Source organism: Manis pentadactyla, chromosome 5 (genome assembly GCF_030020395.1).
Source record: "Manis pentadactyla isolate mManPen7 chromosome 5, mManPen7.hap1, whole genome shotgun sequence".
Classification (NCBI taxonomy): domain Eukaryota; kingdom Metazoa; phylum Chordata; class Mammalia; order Pholidota; family Manidae; genus Manis; species Manis pentadactyla.
This window is the reverse complement of record NC_080023.1, coordinates 123979792-124003748: the sequence shown is the minus strand read 5'-3', so window position 1 is coordinate 124003748 and position 23957 is coordinate 123979792. Positions and strand designations below refer to the sequence as shown.

At 40.0% G+C, this 23957-nt stretch overlaps 2 protein-coding genes across 5 annotated transcripts in view; one reads left to right on the top strand and one right to left on the bottom strand.

Annotated features, from left to right (window-relative positions):
* The window catches only part of ELMOD2 (ELMO domain containing 2), a 39489-nt gene extending 32245 nt beyond the window's left edge, over positions 1-7244 (bottom strand). The window contains exons 1-3 of one of the 4 annotated variants that reach the window (XM_036930910.2): positions 7101-7244; positions 5825-5972; positions 3876-3904 (exon numbers count right to left, since the gene is read on the bottom strand). In XM_036930910.2, the coding sequence (XP_036786805.1) occupies positions 3876-3904; positions 5825-5966 (171 nt within the window). In that variant the 5' untranslated portion in view covers positions 5967-5972; positions 7101-7244. The other 3 variants (XM_036931047.2, XM_057502640.1, XM_036931122.2) reach the window with 3 other exon arrangements.
* Positions 7245-7373: 129 nt separating this feature from the next.
* MGAT4D (MGAT4 family member D) overlaps positions 7374-23957 on the top strand; it is a 64849-nt gene continuing 48265 nt past the window's right edge. Inside the window, 3 exon segments of the mRNA XM_057503274.1 lie at positions 7374-7543; positions 9469-9590; positions 22461-22733. Coding sequence (XP_057359257.1) covers positions 7374-7543; positions 9469-9590; positions 22461-22733 — 565 coding nt within the window.

Here is a 23957-nt window from a genome sequence, read left to right as displayed (position 1 = left end):
GAGTTGGAAGACATTATGCTCAGTGAAATAAGCCAGGCAAAGAAAGACAAGTGCCAAATGATTTCCCTCATTTGTGGAATATAACAATGAAGCATAACTGAAGGAACAAAACAGCAGCAGATTCAGTCTCCAAGAAGGGACTAGCGGTTACCAAAGGGGAGTGGTGTGGGAGGGCAGGTGGGGAGGGATAAGGGCTTGGGGGGTATTATGTTTAATACACATGGTGTGGGGGGTCACAGGGAAGACAAGTGTAGCACAGAGAAGGCAAATGGTGAATCTGTGGCATCTTACTACACTGATGGACAGTGACTGCAATGGGGTATGGGTGGGGACTTGATAATATGGGTAAATATAGTAACCACATTGTTTTTCATGTGAAACCTTCAGAATAGTATCAATAATACATTAATAAATAAAAGGAAAACAAAAAGAAAAAGTAGGTGATAAGAATGAGACAGCAATATATATGAATCACTTGTCATATATTTTCTAAGAATATATGCTTATGCTTATGATTTTACTATAAATGAACATATGAACATAAAAGTAATGTAGTCTTTTTTATTACACCTACTTTGATAGTAGATTACAAATTATATGACTAGCACACACTTTATAAGCATCAACAGTGAATTTCTCTATAGAAGCAAATTTGGGGAGATTATACATACCTTTGTGTTAGTATCACAACAGAGTGTCAATGCTTCATTTTTGAACCACAATGCCTATGTAGCAATACAGTACCTTAAAGATTAGGTACTTAAAGTCTAGCTTTTGGGAAATTAGACCAAATAATATGAAATGTGTATCACTATACCATAAACTCACAGACAGCTAAACTGATGGCATAACACTAACTTTTTATTTAACATCTAGAATGTTATCATTGTTATTTAAAAGCTAAGACAGCAGCTACAATTGAAAAACACAGTGAATCAAAAACACTAGAAGGTTGACAAAGTACTCTTTCCCTATATTAAATTTCAAATACCTGTATGTGGCTACTAAGAAAAGTGGAACTTTGCAACATTACCATACTTTACATGGCAACCAGACATCTCAGCAGAGCACTGAATTATGCTCCCCAGATTCTCATAAAGCTTTCATTGTCATTTTAAAAATCCCAAAATTTAATAACTCAATATACATTTGGTAAGTAGTCCTTAATCTAAAATACAAGCAAATGAGACTCAAATTTCTATTAATCAAAGAAAGAGTTTCTACAATGGAAAAGTTTGCTACCTGACAAGACCATACTGCTTTAAGGAACAGGCCTTAGTAGTTAATTAAAATCACTTTTATTCACAGCAATCATCCATAATATTGAGTATTTAAATACCTACAAAGTTTTCATATTTTAAACTTCTAAAAATCTTATAGTTTTTATTGGTTTAATCCGATTGTCATTAATATTACTAGTAACTTCTATTTTTGTTTGACACCTATCATGTACTAGTCATTCTCTTAGACTGCTTGCACACTAGCATCACACTAATCCTAAAACAACCATTTTGATATCAATATGTACTTTTCAATGAGAAAATAAGTAACTTGCACAAAGTCAAACAACTGGTAAGTGACAGAATCAGGAATTGAATTCAGATATTTTTAGTATGAATAAAACATCAGTCAGGTTAGTAGAAATATCACAAAATCAGAATTTGATTTTACCCTACAAAATAAATGAAATATACGAGATGTTATACACACCATAAATTCTGTTTAAACTGATGAGGCTTCCTCCAATTGTTTGACAAGTTTACCTTAGATTTAAAACTTCAAGAAAACAAAGCTTCTATGATTTAATTCAGTTAAGTATTTACCCATTTGTTGACCATCCTCTTCTTAGTATGTCCTACAAAACACTACTAGCAAATGTATACATTTTAATAATAAAATCATAAGAATATTAATTTTAATGTTTACTCTTCAAATAAACTTTTAATAGCCAGTAAATGAGATTTTTTAAAAATGATGAACCTTTTTTTCTTCTTTAACTTTTAACCACTACCTTAAAGTCACCAAACACTTCAGCCCACATTTACCTCTTCCTTCTCTAAATACCTATACATAATTACATTCATTAACAGTCTTAACTTCTTTTGTATATCTCAAAGACCCCAGTGGAATGTTGAATATATGGCAATCATTCAAATCTTTGGTCAAGGATTCTACTGAGGCACTAGAGTTCTCGTGAAGTAACTTCTATGTATGGACCCACTTAAGTCTGCCGTGATTTTACCACACATTAAGTCCCATTAGTAAATTTTGTGACCAAAATTGTTACAATCAGCCGTACTATAGTCACACAGATGTGACACTGACCTCCCAGTTCCAGAGTCTCTCCAGTGGCTCATCTACAATTTATGACAGTGTTACTTTATGAAATTACATTCTAAGTTTCACTTAATGGAATGATATAGGTGGATAAGATATAAATAAATGTTAAAACTAGCAACTTGTTTCTATATCCCTACATTCTCATTTTAAAAATATTTACATTAATCACTCTCTAAGATGCTGAACAACAGAGCAGGACTCTAGACTCCCCCCCATTCGTTCATGTGTATGAGTCATTCTTGCATTGACCATTCATAAATAAAAGACCGTAACCAAATCACTAAAGCACCTATTTTATGAGTCAGTCTCCAGAACATAACTGATATGCTTGCAACGTTTCAAAAACGTTCATTTTCTTTCTGGCATGAATCAGTAACTCATATCAGTATCATTAGAAAGCAACAGGTCAACATTTTTGACCCTATATTTTTGATCTACATTGTTCATCATGACCAAGTACAAACATACATAAAGATATCTAAATATATATAGATGCACACACATAGATAACTCAAATTAAAATGACATAAAACAATATTTACCTTTATGATGACCAATTATTTTCTACTCTATTCTTTTGTTGGTGTTGTTTAATGCTGGCTGTGATCTACTATGGGATTTCAAACAATGGTCTAGATGACTCAAACTCTACCTTTGCCACTCCAAATTATACATAGAGAAAAAACTGTGAGCTACCATAGGGAATTACGGCATGTAGTCAACTGAATTACTGATTCCAATTTTTCACTCCCCTATAATTGTATGTATCAACATGCTTACCATGGCCTTCTGGTGGGTATAGGGTATTTCTCTGCCCCTTGACTTGGACTTAGCCACATAACTTTAGACAATAGGATGTTAATGGACATGACATAAGGAAACTTAAAATATGTCTGTGTAGTTGGACCTTTTCCTCTGTGAGAAGAACATTCTGCAGGTACCCACTACCTTTTTAACCTGGTTTCCCAGAAGGAGACAACTGTAACAGGCCTGAACTTGGCATCAGCCTGAAAGAAGAGCCTCTCCAGTGGGACATGGGAGCAAAAAATAAGTAATGTATTGTTTTGTGTTACTGAGATTTTATAAGTTTGTTACAAAGCAAAAGCTGACTAATAAATAGCATGAGACATTACTTATTTTGAATCAAAAAGTACATGACCCAGGGTTCTCTATAACTACGGAAATTGCTTGCTTTTCTCACCTAACCTAAGGACACAGTCTAAGAGAAGGTTTTCCTCCCAAGACACTGCTTTCCCAGAAGCTACCAATTTTTCAAGCAAAATAAACAAGCAAAACCTTACAACAGGACAAATCCTTCAAATACTTTCTTTGTGCATGAGTAGCATTAAAATCCACGCATAGAAAAACTGTTTTAAAAATAAAATATTACTTCTACAGTGGGAAATGTCACTCAATATTCTTTACAGCAAACACTCTTCTAGTAGGACATCAAAAATAATTCTAAAATTGAGGCATTCTTTTAAAGGTATCTTAAAAATAAGTTTTCTAGAATTATCACTTTGATAAGATCCTACCTTATTCTTGGAGTATGTCAATGAACTTTCTGAAATGAAAAAAGGAAGAATTTTATTACTTGAATGCTATCTGTGAATTACTCATAAAGAAATAGTATAAAAAATATCAAGCCAGTAATAAATTACTATCATTGTTCCAGAAATAATTTCTACATGAATAATATAGCAAACATTTAAAATTTTCATCATTCCAGTATAGAGAATTAGATATGATTCCAAGATCCTCAACCCAACACAACACGCCAGAGCTAAAGAGGTGAGGCCAAGCTAATTTCTCCAGGGTCCTCTCTTTCTGTGCAGACCCCAAGTGTCTACTAACCACTGCTAAGTCATCCATGGCTGCCTTGGCAAGGCTCACGTCACAGAAATTCATCCTGACAACAGTGAGAGGTGCTGTCTACCTACTACATTTTCTTCATTTGATTGCCTTACAGAAAAAGCTTTTAGATTTGAGGAGATAGCAACTGAATCAACAACAAAGGAGCAAAAATGAGGATTTTAGATTAACTGGCCAAACATCCTATAACCAGACAAATAGCAAAATAGCTTCTCCATTCTTGTCTTTGGTTTCAATAACAAGAATATTTTTACTGGTCTGTTTCAACTTTTTCCTGGCACATTTACTAATAGTCTTTTTCTCAGCAATTTGAAAAAGTCAAGAAAAATGCTTTTGCCACAAAATAAAGCCCTAACAAGTTCTTACCCCCATACTGCAAAACACCAACCAATACTGCCAAGATTTCTTATCAACAGGTACTTTGTTCTTCTGAGAACAGTCAAAGGGGCAAAAGAGCAGGCAATCATTTTAGTCAGCTACAAAGTTGCAAGAAGGCTAAGGAAGTAATTAAACTTCAATCATCCAGGCACCCTGAGGCTTATTCATTCCTTGTCTTCCATTCTTCCCTGGTTGTCTTGGATACCAACACCTACCCCGGAAATCTTACAGCAGGTGGATCTTAGTTGAAGCCCACTTGTTCCACACAGAAGAGGATCTGATTAAGTCATAGTTTTCCATTTCACAGAGTGAACGGGAACTGTGTCCAATTCCTGGTCTTTGTTACTCTGACCAAAGAGAAATGCCTCAACCATATTTCTCATTAATCTGTGTTCTAATTTAAAGCAATATTTTCAGGTAAGCACTGAAAGTTGAGGAATTTTAGAAGGTGAGAGGACAGCCCTCTACTCAACAGAAATATAATCAAAGCCAAATGTGAGCCACATGTGTACTTTGAATTTTTTTTTCTAGTAGAGACATTAAAGAAACAGATAAAATTACTTTTAAAATATTTTTAACCTAATATCCAAAATATCACTTCAACATATAATGAGTATAAACACTTAATGATGTATTTTTACATTCTTTTTTCACATTGTCTTTGAAATCTAGTGTATATATTTCTACACATCTCAATTCAGACTAATTACATTTCAAGTGCTCAACAGTTACTTGCAATCTACTGGCTATAGCACTGGACAGTGCAGATTTTGAGCCTAACAACTTCTGCTAGGGATCACTACATACCTGTTTTTGTCCTTTCATGAAATATGTAACAGATTAACAGATTGATGAAGGATGCTGAGTACAAAAATGGATCTACTTCCAGACTCTCTGCCCCATCACTTGAATGAAATTTCAAAAGGCTTACCGAAGTACAGAGACTTTTCTCTAGAAAACAGATTGTAACTATAATTTAAGGAATAACTGATGAATTTCAGGAGCCAGAGAAGATAATTCTTTACACACATATTAAGTTAAATAATAATGAGTTTCTTTCCTATAAAATCATAGTTCCAGAGCTGAAAGAATTCAAAACCAGATTTCAAAGATTATGAAACTGAGTTTTAAATGATTTGATTAGGATATGCAATTAGTGTATCTGTTGCTATGAATATCGAGAAAAAGTCTTTCAGAGTTAAAATCTTTTCCATTTAAAAAATTCAAACATTACCTATCCTGTGTGTCCTTTGTGCACCTACATAAGTATCAAAAATTCGCTGCAATTCACACTTTCCAGTCATCTGTCGTAAGAGCCATTTCATCCAAAATCGAAAAAAGTGCCCATAGAAGAACTCCCACAGAGAAATAAACATTTTTTCCTGGAGAAGGAAATATACGATAGGTTTAACGACCTTAAAATGGATTTTAAAATGAAAAAAATTACTTTATACAACTCAGCAAATGTCAAATTATGTTTTTCCATTGTGTTTATTTTGTAGTATTGTTTAGGGCTCTAAGAAAACAATGACAGGAGTAATACATACTATTTACATTAATTATAATGATGGCTGGTCAAGTGGTAAGTTTATTACTTTTTAAAAATTAACTGCAAAAATCAAAACATTTATTTAGATTGAAGCTCACACGTCCCTATTTTAATTTTTCATTCTTTCAGAATGGGGCTCAACAGTTTAAGAACAAAAGGAACCCAGCTAAGCAACAATTAAACCAAATAAACCATGTATCAGAATTGCTTTTATAAAGAACAAGCTCTTCTTAAGGCCTATGGATAACTTCAGTTACATTTGTCCCACAGTCAGGTGATGCCCGCAAATAAAAACACTACATATGGGTTACAAATTGAAATATACAAGTTAAACACCGAGCAGATCACACCCTGCTTAACGGCTGGTTTCCCCATTCAACAGGTGAAGGGCAGAAATACTATGAGTAATGACTACGCCGTCGATAAAAATGAATATGCCATAAGAAAAATCACCTCCTAAATGAAGAGGGCTGAAGAGAATGCAAGTGAGGAGGAGTTACTTAAACAAAAATGCCCATCTCCTTCCTGCCTTAAACATTCGCACAGATACATCATCTCTGGACTAGGGCCTGAGAGATTGTCAGATTCGAAATCCCCGTAGTCAGTGCAGAATCAGTGCAGAACAGAAAAGGGCCGAACAGTGACTTTAATTTACAATGAATCCATCTAGTCCGCGCTCATCAGGACAAAAGCATAACTACCAAGAGGAGGGAACCCAAGCTTCGGGGCGCCTGAGCTCCTCAGACCTCGGGGAGTGTCTACGCCGAGCCCCGCTTCCGGAGCCCGGCAGAGCGCATCCCGCGCACTGCCCACCAACGGGAGGAGCAGCTCGCACAATGCGGGTCAACCCCTGCGCCCCACGGATTTTCAGAGGAGCACTAGGGCGTTCGCGCAACCCGCGCGCCCTCAGCGCAGCCGCACCGGAACAGCGCGGGGTGAGAGGAAGAGAAACGGCAGCCACCTCACAGGAGCGGAAGAACTAGGAGGAGCTGGAGCTGCCTCGGTTTCTCCAACTGCAAACAGCCGACAACGGAAACGACGCTCCGCGCAGAGTGCTCACTGCACGCACCGCGACCCGGAAGTCAGGGAGCAAAGCCCGGTGAAAGCCCTCCCAGGGACACTGCCCGCCCCCACCCCATCTTAGGCCCCTCCTATTGGCCAGAGCTCCACCAATTACTAACGCTGAAAGGAGGTTGGGCACAATTGCTCCGCCGCGCGTGCTCGGATTCTAGGGATGCCTGAAGGTTTCCTGGCAACGCCTACTTGGAACTACGCCCCGGGCCGAAGATTGGTCTCTCCTAGTGCTGCTCTGGAGCCTGCTCGCCTGAAACCTCTCGTCGACTCGCAAGTTGAAACCGTGCTTTACTCCCCTACTCCGAGCACGAAAGTAGCAGTGTGCTTTTGGTAACTTCCATCGCGTCAAGGTTACAAAAGAGGTTTCACTTACATTTAATCTTAATTCTGTGAAGTAATTTTTAATAGTCCTACTTTATGGATGAGGAAACGCAATTTACACTTAATGTCTTGCCCATGGCATATATGTGAAAGACAGGGAGAGCACATATGATGAGAAAAGAAGTTTGGGCTTTGTCCTGTAATAAACATTAACAGTTTACTCATCAAATATTTATATCTTAAATGGTTTTGTTTCTTGAAATGTAATTCATGCGCATGATTTTTTAGAAAATTCCAACTTCAAACAGTATATTCATTAATTCAGCAAATAATTGTTGATTGCCTGTTATGCCCCAGGCAGTGTTCCAAAAGTGAGTCATACAATAAACAAATATTTAGGATGTCAGGTGGGGCTAAAATAGGTATTAGTGTGTGTGTGTGGTGGAGGAAGTGGGTTGTTACAGTGTATCGGGGGTGTCTCCGTGTTCAGGTGACATTAGAGCAGTGGTCCTGAGTGAACTAAGAGAATGAACCGAAAGAATATCCGGAGGAAGAGTATTTCAGACACTAGAACTGCAAGTGCAAAGGCCTTCAATCAGGAGCAGACTTCGGAAGTTGGAGAAGTAGCAAGAAAGCTAGTGTGGCTGGGGAGAAAGAGCAAGGAGAGAGTAGAATACAAGTACAAAAGACAGAACACTGAAAAATAACTCCCACGCACCCCAGACTCCCGGCCCCCAGCCCTCTTTCTCAAAAGCAACCAGTATTAGTTTCTTGTCTGTATCTGTAGGAATAATCTATGCAAGTGTATATATGTATATTCCCTCCTTCCCCTTGTTAGCACAAAACAGCAATACACACTTTTTCACACCTTAACCAACATTTTTTTTAAGGTGCTAACCGTAAACCACCAGACATGTTAAGGGTGTATAATAAGCCATCATCCCTGACCCATAGAAGCAACCAACAATCAACCTGGTAATGAAATCTGGACATAAACTACAATAATAAAATCATAGAATCTTAGATCTTGAAGAGGACTTTACGGATCATCTCACTGAATATTTCTTTTTGTACATAAAAATGTCGTGGTAGGTAGTACTAGAATCACTATGAAGCTGAAGATGGAGAAGTAAGAAAGAACTATCCAATTACCTGAGTATGTAATTAGAATGGATGTGATGAAGGTCCTTTTCACTACCAGCGTAAAGCCAAGTGTTTTTAAGGGACAGAGAAGTGTGTCGTTCATATAGTTTTAATTGGCCGTGCAAAATGGAAACCCTGAGAATTGTTCAAACCTTCCTTTGTAGTAAATATCAGGCTTTGTCAGATTCTGGAAGGACACAGGAAATCTTATCTTTCATTAGGAAACGGTAGGAGCAGAAGCATTAGTCTCCACTAACATGTTCTATTAATCCTGGGCAGCCCAGGTGAAAAAAGAGAAGGCTCTTGGAAATAACTATTAACTGTCATGATTCTAACAAGGAAGTGTTCTGATTTAAACAAGGGTGTGTTGTGCTAGGCATTGTGAAAACTGTGCGAGAGGTTCAATAAGCTGACAGAATTTTTTTGTGATACACAGCTTCTTGATCTCACTTTGAGAGAAGTCAGAGTTTGCTTGTACATAAAAGGAATGTAAGATATGTTTATGGTCCTTCCCCAAGAAGCTCTCCAACTCACTGCCACAAGTTGGTGAGATGGGCCTTAGACATGATCACCATCAAAATACATTCATTGTATTATTGACATTACAATAACTTACCTCACAGAGGGAGAAACTCTAATGATTTGAGAGCTGTAGTGGCACATATGACCAACTAGCTGACTGGTTAATCAATCCAACTAATATTCAGAGCTTTGGGCAGTGAAATTTCTAAGTGACTTTGGACCACAAAAAGTATTCTATAAAGGTAAATAATAAATTACTCTCCCTCCAGTACGCTGCCTATAAAAAGGAGGCACAAACACCTTGGAGGACAATTTGGAAGCTGTAAAAAATACGTAATTGGCAGTAGCCTGAGTATGATGCTGAAATCCTATGATTTTAACACATTCACAGGTAATTTTAGACGCTTCTGACACCATAATGTATGTAAATTAGAGGCTTTGAATGAAATGGTAATACTGCCACCTTGTGGTGACTGCCGGGATTTTTGGCTAAAAAAATTGGCAACTAGAGAGCTGGTTTGCCAGCAGGCTGTTGGGCTCTCATGAAAACAGTTCCCCATAATATGAGAGTGGCAAATTATATTAAGATCTGAACTATATGATATGGTATGGATCATATCAGAAAGAGGTTATGATAAAGAGAAAGCTGCACAAAATTCTCAAAAAAAATGGAATTCATATCATGAGAGGGGTCTCTGAGGAGTTGTAACACACACAGACAAGCAGTTTAGGATTAATTTGCAGCCCACTTCTAGTGCTGAACAGTCTAAATCTCATGACTCTCTTTCCACCAAAATAAAACAATTTCTTGCTTTATCCATGAGAGGTCCTGTGTAGTAGAACTCCAATATAAAAGTCAGTTCCTATTTGCTTTATGGACAGTAAAACCTAGTCAAATAATGCAATAGTATATTTATGCAATAGGCTGAGTTGAGAGCGACTTGCAAGGAGGATTATAGTGGGTCACAGATAGACCTTGGAGTTGTTCAGGAAGGGGAATAGAACATTACTCTGGGCTAAAGAATGCATTCTACATTACACTGTGCAGAAATAGGCCCACAAAATCCCAACATGATGTGGCTATATCATATTCCTTACCATTTATAAGATCATTAAATTAATATTAGAACCGGTGATTGCTGTAACAGAATGGCTGATGTCCTGCCATTCCCTAGAATTTAAGTGGTTAGAGTGGTGTAAAAGCCATGCAAGAGTGGGTGGAATCATGATACATTTTGCTTATCTGTTACCCAAGCTGCTAATGTGGTTAAGAGACGTTAAATCCTAATAACAACAAAAAAGTTGCTATAAAAAGATGGCATTTGGAAAAATCTTCTGGGCACAAGGACCAAGTATGTAAGTGGTGAACTATATAGGATTACTATTTGCTGCCCCTAGAAGAGTCCAAGGAATTTGACATTCCTCTATCTTGGACTAAAGCCTAAATACTGTCAAAGACAATTTGGTTCCCTCTCATACATCTCTCTGGGCCAAAAAATGCATTCTACCTTACACTGTGCAGAAACAGGCCACAAAATCCCAACATGATGTGGCTATATCACATTCCTTACCATTTATAAGGTCAAAAAGTTAAATTAGAACTGGTGATTGAAACATTGAACATACAGTCTAAAGGTATGGATAACTGGCTGGATCAGTTAGGTGAATGCGTGCTTTGTTCAGATATGAAGGGTAGTAAAGGGGAAACAGTTTTGAAAGGGTTTTGGGTGTTGGAGATAGGTACAATTATGACACCAGTTCCAGTGTGTGTGTGTGGAGGGGGAAGTTCACATCACCAAGCAGTTCTCAGATACCAACTGTGTACACTACAGTTCAACTCAATGCCGACACTGTCTAACTGTAGAAAGCATCAGATCCTACAGGTTATGGGCTCAGTCCTGCAATACTGCCCTACCCACCAACCCACTTCAGAAACAAATAGCAAAGTCCAGGTTGTCACCTATGCTTCTGATCTACCAGCTGTAGATCAGAGGTTCAGATGAACACCCTTCTTGGGTTTGATTGATTTGCTAGAGTGGCTCACAGAACTCAGAGAAGCATTTTACTTACTAGATTACTGGTTAATTATAAGAGGATATAACTTAGGAACAGCCAGAAGAAAGGGAGAGGGCAAAGTATGGGGCAAGGGCATAAAGTTTTCATGTCCACTCTGAGCTTGTCACTCTCCTGGAATCTCCAGCTGTTCACCACCCCAATAAAGGTAGCTCTCCAAACCTGGTCCATGTTGAGTTTTATGGAGGCTTCATTACATAGGTGTGATGGGGTACATCGTTTGCTCTTGGGACTGAACTCAATCTCCAGCCGCTCTCCCTAGGTAGGGAGTTGGGACTGAAAGTTCCAATCCTCTAATCACATAGTTCCTCTGGCAACCTGTCCCTGTCTTTAGGTGCTTTTCAAAAGTGACCTCATTAACATAAAAAAAGACATTTGTCTTTTTTTGCAAGGACACTTTCATCATAAGAATTCTGAGGATTTTATCAGCTATGTGCCAGGACCTGGCTAAACACCAAACACACATTTCTTATCATAAATCCCAATATCACAATGGGCAAGATGAAGTGGAGGCTGGTGCTCTCCTAGAACTCTCCCACTGTACAAACTTATTTTATTGGATCCTGTGTTTAAGGGACCAATATTACATTTGGATGACTCACTGAAAGGTGAAATTCCTGCCCAAGACACAATTCCTATTCCTTTGAATGTAAGTGTGCATATGTTCAGGGAAACCCTTATGTTGGGTAGTGACTTCCTATCATGAGGCCAATAAGGATGGACTAAATGTTTCACTCCATTTCCCCCACTCACTCCATATAGGGGGAATATAGTTATATTGTATTTGATAGAGGCAACCCTACCACTTCTACCTGGGAATGGACAAGGGGCGAGGCCTTGGGAAATTTCAGACCACAGCCCTCTTTGTGGATTGAGGGTAAGGCTGAACCAGAGGCCCTGCCTGGGGGGACCAGGTCTGCATCTGACAGGTGATAAGTGGGAAAGAGATGAAATACTAACAGAAAGAAAATAGAAGAACAAGTTAAGGATGATACTGGGGAAAGATACAGTCACTCTTAGCACTCAAGAGTATCTAATAATAAAAGAAGAATATAGTTATTATGTAAAACCACATTATGGTTGATAAGTCACCAGAACTGTTTTCCCACAAATTGGTTTGATGCTGATTTACATGTTTGGCTTGAAAACTCAGCCAGAGTCATCTGGAGGAAACCTGACACAGGATCCCTGAACTGGTGACTGGTGGGAGCAGGCCGGCACTGTGGTTTGGGTTGTGCTTCATGGGTTATGCTTATGTTTCTACTTCTTTCCTAAGTACTTCTGTGGTGATCTGTGCCTTGTCCTCAGGCCACTGCTTCCAAGGATGGTGAGTCTTTAGCCAGCCTACAAGATGCTTTTGTAGGAATTAGTATAATACATAATCCTTGACCTGAACAGACACAGTCCTGCACCAGAGTGCAAGAGCCTGTGCTGATCTCAGCCCTCACCCGAGGCAGGGCCCCTTTGGGAGGACAGACAGCCGATACCTCAGACTCAGTGATCCCGGGTCTGGAGTGTTATTTCAGAATATCAGCACTGCTGTGGTTTTATTCTGGGGCTGACTGCACCTATCTGAACCTCCTAGTTGTCTCTTTTCTCTAGATTCCCTATTACTGTCCTCTACTTGTCTGCTGGCATCCATGTATCCATCAGTTAAAAGTGATAGGAACCCCAGCTCAAATTAACTTAATAAAAGAAATGAATTGGCTCATGTAATTGACCAGACAGTATGTAGACTTATGCATGACTGAGTTAGGTAGAAAATCAAATGGAATCCTTAAGAGGTCTGCTTTCATCTAAGCTGGCTTTAATCTCAGGGCATATTCCCACTGGCAAGATGGCCCTAGAAACTCCAGATCTAGGTTAGAAAGTCTCATAATTGAGTCTCATCTGACCAACTTGGGTCAAATGCTGAACTAACTTTTGTGTGCAGTGTCACAGAATATGATGATTGGGTCACATGTAAACCCTTAGCACAAAGCTATGTAGAAGGGGTTGTTCCCAATATCAATTATCTGTTGCTGGGAAACAAATCATTCTCAAGCTTGTGGCTTAAAATACTAATTTGTTATTGTTATGATTCTCTGGGTTGGCTGGCTTCTGCTGGGGAGGTCTGCTGGTTTCTTGTGGGTCCCTGCACAGCTGCAGTCAGCTGGAGCTCAGCTAGTGCTGGCCCGTCCCAGATGGCCTCTCATCCCAGTGGTCCTTTCCACATAGCCTCTAAGCTTCAGTAATTTGGCTTGGGCTTCCTTATAGCATGGAAGTTGCACTCCAAGAGGCAGAAGGCACAAGTTGTCAGTTCTCTTGAGCCTGGTTCAGGAGTCCCAGGAACATCCCTGCAGCTAATTTCTATGGCTCAGAATGAGTTATAAAGTGGGCCCAGAGGCACGACTGTGCCTGGGAGAGCAGCATGCACAGATGGAAGAACTGTTGGCTAACTAGCACAGCTCCTCTAAGGAAAACTCAAGTGCTGTTATTATGAGATGGACAATTAAAAAAAAGACCACTTCAGCCCTTGTTGATCTGTGCTGGCCCCTCTGATGCTTACGACTTGTCTGTACCATATTCCTGTTCCTGTTCGTCTGGCTCTTGGATCACAAGCTCTGCTGCTGGAAGGGACTTCCTCTATTTGCCTGCAACTGGGCCTTTCAACTCCGAGGACAATTCTGGAACTCTGACAGCTCTTTTTCTGCTATTCAGGCCAATCTTTGGTACATTCAGGGATATAAGAGACAACTTTTTGTAAATGTCATTAAATTCTAGAATATAAGAGCCACAGGACATAATGGAATCCTCCTCACTGGTGGCACCTTTGCTAAATAGGTACCTTGGAAATGTTTGACCAAAGAGGATAAAGTAGATAATCTATATGTTTTTTTGTGTTTTTTTTTTCATTAGTGATGTAAAGCATCTTTTTGTGTGCCTATTGGCCATCTGAATTTCTTTTTTTTTTTTTTTGTATATGAGTTTTCTTTTTCTTATTTTTACTTTCGACTTTTTTTTATTTTGGTATCATTAATCTACAATTACATAAAGAGCATTATGTTTACTAGGCTCCCCCTTTCACCAAGTGCCCCCACATACCCCTTCATAGTCACTGTGCATCAGTGTAGTAAGATGCTGTAAAATCACTACTTGTCTTCTCTGTGTTGCACAGCCCTCCCGGTGCCCCCCACGCACTATACATGCTAATCGTAGAGCCCTCTTGCTTTTTCCCTGTCCTTATCCCTCCCTTCCCACCCATCCTCCCCAGTCCCTTTCCCTTTGGTAACTATTAGTCCATTCTTGGGTTCTGTGATTCTGCTACTGTTTTGTTCCTTCAGTTTTCCTTTGTTCTTATACTCCACATATGAGTGAAATCATTTGGTACTTGTCTTTCTCCGCCTGGCTTATTTCACTGAACATAATGCCCTCTAGCTCCATCCCTGTTGTTGCAAATGGTAGGATCTGTTTATTTCTTATGGCTGAGTAATATTCCATTGTGTATATGTACCACTTCTTCTTTATCCATTCATCTACTGATGGACATTTATGTTGCTTCCATACCTTGGCTATTGTAAATAGTGCAGCGATAAACATGGGGGTGCATCTGTCTTTTTCAAACCGGAGTGCTGCATTCATAGGGTAAATTCCTAGAAGTGGAATTCCTGGGTCAAATGGTATTTCTATTTTGAGCATTCTGAGGAACCTCCATACTGCTTTCCACAATGGTTGAACTAATTTGCATTCCCACCAGCAGTGTAGGAGGGTTCCCCTTTCTCCACAACCTCGCCAACATTTGTTGTTGTTTATCTTTTCGATGATGGCCATCCTTACTGGTGTGAGATGATATCTCATTGAGGTTTTAATTTGCATTTCTCTAATGATTAGCGATGTGGAGCATCTTTTCATGTGCCTGTTGGCCATCCGGATTTCTTCTTTAGAGAACTGTCTATTCAGCTCCTCTGCCCATTTTGTAATTGGATTATTTGCTTTTCAGTTGTTGAGGTGTGTGAGCTCTTTATATATTTTGGATGTCAATCCTTGATCGGATCTGTCATTTATGAATATATTCTCCCATACTGTAGGATCCCTTTTTGTTCTATTGATGGTGTCCTTTGCTGTACAGAAGCTTTTTAGCTTGATATAGTACCACTTGTTCATTTTTGCCTTTGTTTCCCTTGCCCAGAAGATATGTTCATGAAGAAGTCACTCATGTTTATGTCCATGAGATTTTTGCCTATGTTTTTTTCTAAGAGTTTTATGGTTTCACGACTTACATTCAGGTCTTTGATCCATTTCGAATTTACTCTTGTGTATGGGGTTAGACAGTGATCCAGTTTCATTCTCTTACATGTAGCTGTCCAGTTGTGCCAGCACCATCTGTTGAAGAGACTGTCCTTTCCCCATTGTATGTCCATGGCTTCTTTATCATACATTAATTGGCCATATATGTTCGGGGTAATGTCTGGATTCTCTATTCCGTTCCACTGGTCTGTGGCTCTGTTCTTGTGCCAGTACCAAATTGTCTTGATTACTGTGGCTTTGTAGTAGAGTGTGAAGTTGGGGAGCAAGATCCCCCTCACTTTATTCTTCCTTCTCAGGATTGCTTTGGCTATTCGGGGTCTTTGGTGTTTCCATATGAACTTTTTAACTATTTGTTCCAGTTCGTTGAAGAATGCTGTTGGTAATTTGATAGGGATTGCATCGAATCTGTATATTGCTTTACCCAGGATGGCCATTTTGATGATATTAATTCTTCCCAGCCAGGAGCATGGGATGAGTTTCCATTTGTTAGTGACTTCTTTAATTTCTCTTAAGAGTGTCTTGTAGTTTTCAGGGTAGAGGTCTTTCACTTCCTTGGTTAGGTTTATTCCTAGGTACTTTATTCTTCTTGATGTTATTGTGAATGGAATTGTTTTCCTGATTTCTCTATTAGTTCATTGTTAGTGTATAGGAAAGCCACAGATTTCTGTGTGTTAATTTTGTATCCTGCAACTTTGCTGAATTCTGATATTAGTTCTAGTAGTTTTGCAGTGGAGCCTTTAGGGTTTTTTATGTACACTATCATGTCATCTGCAAATAGTGACAGTTTGACTTCTTTACCAATCTGGATTCCTTGTATTTCTTTGTTTTGTCTGATTGCCGTGGCTAGGACCTCCAGTACCACTTTGAATAACAGTGGGGAGAGTGGGCATCCCTGTCTTGTTTTCTTGTTCCCGACCTCAGAGGAAAAGCTTTCATCCTCTCACTGTTCAGTATGATGTTGGCTGTGGGTTTATCATGTATGGCCTTTATTATGTTGAGGTACTTGCCCTCTATGCCCATTTTGTTGAGAGTTTTTATCATGAATGTATGTTGAATTTTGTCGAAGCTTTTTCAGCATCTATGGAGATGATCATGTGGTTTTTGTCCTTCTTTTTGTTGATGTGGTGGATGATGTTGATGGATTTTCGAATGTTGTACCATCCTTGCATCTCTGGGATGAATCCCACTTGGTCATGGTGTATGATCCTCTTGATGTAGTTTTGAATTCGGTTTGCTAATATTTTGTTAAGTATTTTTGCATCTACATTCATCAGGGATATTGGTCTGTAGTTTTCTTTTTGGGTGGGGTCTTTGCCTGGTATTGGTATTAGGGTGATGTTGGCTTCATAGAATGAGTTTGGGAGTGTTCCCTCCTCTTCTATTTCTTGGAAAACTTTAAGGAGAATGGGTGTTATGTCTTCTCTGTATGTTTGATAAAATTCCAAGGTGAATCCATCTGGCCCAGGGATTTTGTTCTTGGGTAGTTTTTTGATTACCGATTCAATTTCTTTGCTGGTAATTGGTCTGTTTAGATTTTCTGTTTCTTTCTGGGTCAGTCTTGGAAGGTTGTATTTTTCTAGGAAGTTGTCCATTTCTCCTAGGTTTCCCAGATTGTCAGCATATAGGTTTTCATAGTATTCTCTAATAATTCTTTGTATTTCTGTGGGGTCCGTCATGATTTTTCCTTTCTTGTTTCTGATTCTGTTCATGTGTGTTGACTCTCTTTTCCTCTTTATAAGTCTGGCTAGAGGCTTATCTATTTTGTTTATTTTCTTGAAGAACCAGCTCTTGGTTTCATTGATTTTTGCTATTGTTTTATTCTTCTCAATTTTATTTATTTCTTCTCTGATCTTTATTATGTCCCTCCATCTGCTGACCTTAGGCCTCATTTGTTCTTCTTTTTCCAATTTCAATAATTGTGACATTAGACTATTCATTTGGGATTGTTCTTCCTTCTCTAAATATGCCTGGATTGCTATATACTTTCCTCTTAAGACTGCTTTTGCTGCATCCCACAGAAGTTGGGGCTTTGTGTTGTTGTTGTCATTTGCATCCATACATTGCTGGATCTCCATTTTAATTTGGTCGTTGATCCATTGATTATTTAGGAGCATGTTGTTAAGCCTCCATGTGTTTGTGAGCCTTTTTGCTTCCTTTGTACAATTTATTTCTAGTTTTATACCTTTGTGGTCTGAAAATTTGGTTGGTATGATTTCAATCTTTTGGAATTTACTGAGGCTCTTTTTGTGGCCTAGTATGTGGTCTATTCTGGAGAATGTTCCATGTGCACTTGAGTATAATATATATCCTGTTGCTTTTGGTTGTAGAGTTCTATAGATGTCTATTAGGTCCATCTGTTCTAGTGTGTTGTTCAGTGCCTCTGTGTCCTTAATTATTTTCTGTCTGGTGGATCTGTCCTTTGGAGTGAGTGGTGTGTTGAAGTCTCCCAAAATGAATGCATTGCATTCTATTTCCTCCTTTAATTCTGTTAGTATTTGTTTCACATATATTGGTGCTCCTGTATTGGGTGCATATATATTTATAATGGTTATATCCTCTTGTTGGACTGAGCCCTTTATCATTATGTAATGTCCTTCTTTATCTCTTGTTACTTTCTTTATTTTGAAGTCTATTTTGTCTGATACTAGTATGCAACACCTGCTTTTTTCTCTCTGTTGTTTGCATGAAATATCTTTCTCCATCCCTTGACTTTTAATCTGTTCATTTATTTGGGTTTGAGGTGAGTCTCTTAAAAGCAGCGTATAGATGGGTCTTGCTTTTTTATCCATTCTATTACTCTGTGTCTTTTGATTGGTGCATTCAGTCCATTTACATTTAAGGTGATTTTTGAAAGATATGTACTTATTGCCATTGCAGGCTTTATATTCATGGTTACCAAAGGTTCAAGGTTAGCTTGTTTCCTACCTTACTATCTGACTTAACTCACTTATTGAGCTGTTATAAACACAGGCTGATGAGTATTTCTTTCCCTTCTTTTTCCTCCTCCTCCATTGTTCATATGTTTGTGTTTAGTTTTGTGCTCTTTTTAGGAGTGCTCCCATCTAGAGCAGTCCCTCTAAGATACCCTGTAGAGGTGGTTTGCGGGAGGCAAATTCCCTCAACTTTTGCTTGTCTGGAAATTGTTTAATCCCTCCTTCATATTTAAATGATAATCGTGCTGGATACAGTATCCTTGGTTCAAGGCCCTTCTGTTTCATTGCATTAAATATATCATGCCATTCTCTTCTGGCCTGTAAGGTTTCTTTTGAGAAGTATGATGATAGCCTGATGGGTATTCCTTTGTAGGTGACCTTTTATCTCTCTCTGGCTGCCTTTAGTACTCTGTCCTTGTCCTTGATCTTTGCCATTTTAATTATTATGTGTCTTGGTATTGTCTTCTTTGGCTCCCATCTCTTGGGATTTCTGTGTGCCTCTGTAGTCTGAGCAACTATTTCCTCCCCCAGTTTGGGGAATTTCTCAGCAATTATTTTTTCAAAGATACTTTCTATCCCTTTTTCTCTCTCTTCTTCATCTGGTACCCCTATAATGCAGATATTGTTCCTTTTGGATTGGTCACACAGTTCTCTTAATATTGTTTCATTCCTGGAGATCCTTTTATCTCTCTCTGCATCAGCTTCTATGTGTTCCTGTTCTCTGGTTTCTAGTCCATCAATGCCTCTTGCATCTTATCCATTCTGCTTATAAATCCTTCCAGAGTTTGTTTTACTTCTGTAATCTCCCTCGGGACTCCTGTAATCTCCCTCTGGACTTCATCCCTTAGCTCTTGCATATTTCTCTACAGCTCTGTCAGCATGTTTATGGTTTTTATTTTGAATTCCTTTTCAGGGAGACTGGTTAGGTCTGCCTCTGCAGATCCTTTCTCAGGTGTTGTAACTATCTTGGACTGGACTAAATTTTTTTGCCTTTTCATGGTGATAGCAGTGGCTGTAGGCAGGTTGCAGGTGTGTCAGCTGGGTGAAGAAATTCCTTTCCTGCTTGCTGGATGCCTTGCCCTTCTCTTCCACCTGTGACAGTTACCCGCACTCCTGGAGCAGCCACCCGGTTAGTCCCCTAAGCTGCTGTGGGTGGGGTCTCCGTCAGAGCAGCACGGAGCCCTGAGGGGTGTGGCAGGCATGCCAGGTGCACTCCTCCGTGCTAGCAGCACCCCTGTTGGGCAGCTATGTGGTAGCAGCGGCCTTTGGGTTTGGCCTGGGCGGCTGTGCATTGGGCTGGGATTCTGATCAGCTGCTGGGAGCACGCCTACTCCCTCTGGCTCCGCTGCAGGCACACGCGGGCCTCTACTGGGCTCCTCTGGCTCCACGGTCGCCAGTGCGCGTGAGCTGCACCTGGGCTGTTTGGTCGTGTTGCTGTGGGCTCGCACAAGCCTGCCCTCATCCCCTCTGGTGCCACTGGTGCACGGATCTGCTCCCAGTCCCTTCTGGCCCCTCCGCCCCCAGTGCACGCTGCCACTCCCCCACTACTGGGCCGGTGTGTCGGGGTCCGTGCCAGTTGGAGGAATGACTGGCAGGCTGCTTAGTGCCGTGAGGGGCTTCAGAGTTGCACTGCATCCCCAGGGTTTAGGGCACCTAAGTTTCCCCGAAATTCCCAGCTCCTGGCTGAGTGTGCTGGGGCAACTTCGTCCAGCAATGGGGTCCCTGTCCCTTTAAGACTTGCAGAAAGCACTCTCTTTTCTTTTGTCTCAGGGGTGCCAGTTGCGGGGACCTGCCCACAGATTTGGCTTTTCCATTTCTCTAATATCCAGCACCCCGTGAACCTTGTGTCTGCGTTCTGGGTGCGGATTTCTAGAGCTGGTTGTTTAGCAGTCCTGGGCTTTCACTCCCTCCCCATTCTGACTCGTTTCTTCCCACTGGGTTTTGGGGTGGGGGAGCGTTCAGATCCTGCCTGGCCGTGGCTTGTATCGTACCCCCTTCATGTAATGTGGAGTTCTCACAGATGTAGATGTATCCTGGCTATTGTACTGCATCCACTGGTGTCTCTTTTAGGAATAGTTGTATTTATTGTATTTTCATAAATATATATGTTTTGGAGAAGAGATTTCCTCTGAACTACTCATGCCGCCATCTTCCCGTGATCCTCGATAATCTACATGTTTTTAAATCTAACCTCTGATTGAATGGAGTGCTGTTATGCAGTGATTCTCAAAATGTAGTTCTGTCCTTGGTCCAGCAGCATCAATATCATCTAGGACTTGTTAGAAATGCAAAATTTGGGGTCCCAGCCTTAACCTATTGAATTAGAAACTCTGAGGGTAGGTGGAGCAATCTTTGTTGAACAAGGTTTCCAGGTGATTCTTCTGCATGCTAAAGTTCGAGAAGGACAGCTGTCAAAGATGATCCATGGAAGTCCCTTTTCCTGAATTGTGGTGAACAGATGGCACTCACCCTGGGTACATATGACTCATTTAAGTAACTTGAAACAGAAAATAGGTCCAGGACAACTGGCATTATTTTCAACAGTCATTATCTTTCAAATTGTTTTCACTGTCAGGATATTACATGTATATGAGACTAGAAAAATCTGTCCCTGCTATATTTACTTTTCTGTGTTGATAACAGTCATGAGATTATTGTTTAGACTGAGGTTGAAGAAGCCTTGATGGCTGTAATGCTGGTAATACCCCCAGAGGTCACTCTTCCCATTCCTGTTATTTTAGCAAATACTTATCTTTAGCCTGGCAATTCTCGTTCCCATGGTCTGAATGTGACATCAATTTTAAAAGATAAATCACAAAGCGGAAGTCCAGAAATCTTTGAGAATGCTACTGTATTTTTTATCTCCTGGATTTCCTGAAGTGATATTTTTTGTTGGCTTAAATGGTAGTAGGTAGTGATTATAGGTGGTTAGTTGTAAATACAGCTCAGTTGTACCACACGCTTGTGTTTCAATCAATGCCTTAAATCTGTAAAACACCCTGAATGCACAGTGGGGAATATGATATGAATATGTGTAAGACATCATCTTTCTCTTCTAGGGACTTATAACATGGTACAAGAAATAAAATATGTGCTTAACAATTAAATAACACAGATTGAATGCTTTGAGAGGGACCCAAGTGCTACAAGAATTCCAAGAGGATAGAGATTCCACTATGCATAGGTGATCAATGAAGGTTTCATGGAGGAGGTGGCATCACTGAATCTTGAACACTTTTTATAGGTAGAAATATGTGTGTAGGGTTCAGTCCCTGTTTGAGCATGAAGAAGAACATGTAGCCGAGAACCAGCTGGTGAATATCGTATTGCTAGTCCCTAGTTCAGTGACTGGCACAGAGAACGTGCTCAATAAATATGTGTTCTGATTCATAGACCATTAACTGACTAGCAGGGTTTTGGTTTTTTCTTTATTTGGAAAAAAGATAAAAGAAGAAATAACAGAAAACGTAAAAATCAATTGGAAGACACACGCTGATTTAAAAAATATTAAGATATGAGAGCAAAGTGCTTTCAGAATCTTGAAAATACAGTATTTGGTGAATTTGAGTAAAGATACATAGATATTTTATGTAGAAACTTCTTATCCATGCACGATACCTGTAGAGCAACCACTTCCAACTTGCAACCTGAATTTCTGGTTGACTCAATTTTCAACCTGGCTCAATTTTTTCAAGATAAAATGAAGATAATAACAGCATGTTAAGTAGATGCTATTGTTATCTTCATTTTATATTAAAAAAAAGAACTAGGATGTTGTGAGGGCTTAATATAATACATGCAAACTGTTTATCCCAGAGTCTGGCGCTAAAGTTACTCACTACTATAGGAAATAAAGTTAGTGAGCACTCATCACGTACCGGGCAGAGGGGGAGCTTTCCCACAGTTAATTGCATTCAGCTGCTAGCAGTCCTAGCAAGTGGCTCAGGATGCTGAGTGTGGAGCCACAGGACAGGTGGGGAAGGGTGCTCCTGAGGGTGGGTGTGCTGGGGACCCTAGCAACACTGCGGGGAGGAGCGAGGGGCGCGCGTCCAGGGGCGCAGGCGCTGTGAGTGCTCCGCTCGCGGCTTGGGCTCAGCTGGTCGCCTCCGCCCTCTTGCTGCCCGCGGTTCCCAGATGGGCCAGCTCCAGGAAGACCAAGCAGGTGAACCTGTTGATCGCGCTCGTCGCGGTCATGCTCTTCAGCTTCTCCTGCTTCTGCATCTCCAAGATGTCTCAGACCAGTAAGCGCGGGCGGCTCCTCCCGTCTTTCTCCAGCTCGCCTCCTGCAGGACTCCGGGGTTGCTGGGGCGGCCAGGCGGAAGACGAAGCGGCGACGCAGGACCCTGGAGCCGTGGCCCCCTCTCCTGTTAGGCATCTTACAGATGCAGCCCCCACGCCCCTGTCCGGCCGGCGGTTAGGCTGTAACGGTTGCTCCTGGTCTGCCCGGGCAGCCGTGACCCCGCTGGGCGCGCGCTAAGGGCTCCTCTTCCCTCCCAAGGTTCAAGGGCCCAGTTCTGCGCCCAGCTTCCCGTATTCTTCACCGTTGTGTCCAGACACATGTGAAGGCCTGACTTCAAGAACTCCCCTTAGATAACCAACATCTTTACTCTTTCCTGTTCTACAATTACTGAGCCACACTTTCAGGATCCCTAAAGTATGTTTTGGTGAACCTGCAAAAGCATGGATGAGATGATGCAGAGAGACATAATCGCCAATTAGAGCACTGGTTTAGCACCTAGACTATCAAATGAGCCATACAGTTTGCATTACCACTTTGAAACAAACCAAGGTTTTAATTTATTGTCTGTAGGGTTGCCAATTTAGCAAATAAAAATAGAGGTTGCCTAGTTACATTTAAATTTCAGATAAACAATACGTTTTTAAAATAAAAATCACATCGGATATATGTATACTAAAACAATAAAAAAAGTATTGTTTACTTTTTAAACGCATTTGCTAAACACATTTATGACTCAGCGCACACACAAAGGAATTTTGGCAGTAGTGTTGAAGACCAAGTTTGGAAGTGGCTTTAGTCCTCTAATTAATGTATGTCCTAATCAACGTTAGAATTGTGTTTTAGTCCTCTAATTCTAAATATTGTCATGTACACACAATATCAACAGCATTGTACCTATTTGTTTCAAAGGTTAGATATGTAAATTCATCTGATTTATACTAGTAACCTTTAATCATGTTTACACTTGCCCTCTTCTTTGTATTCTGTAAAGAACTTTATCCAAATGTTTTTATTTATTGTAGAACAATAAACAATGAGCACTTTTATAACAAAAGATAAACAATTACTAATAATTAGAAAGCAAAATGTAAACTTACAGTAATTTTGGAAGGCAATTTAGATTGTTAACTTCATGAGGCATTTTAATGCTGTTACTATGCTTATAGTTAAACTCTATATTGTAATACATACAACCATTTTGGTGTGTTTTCTAGTTACCACCAGG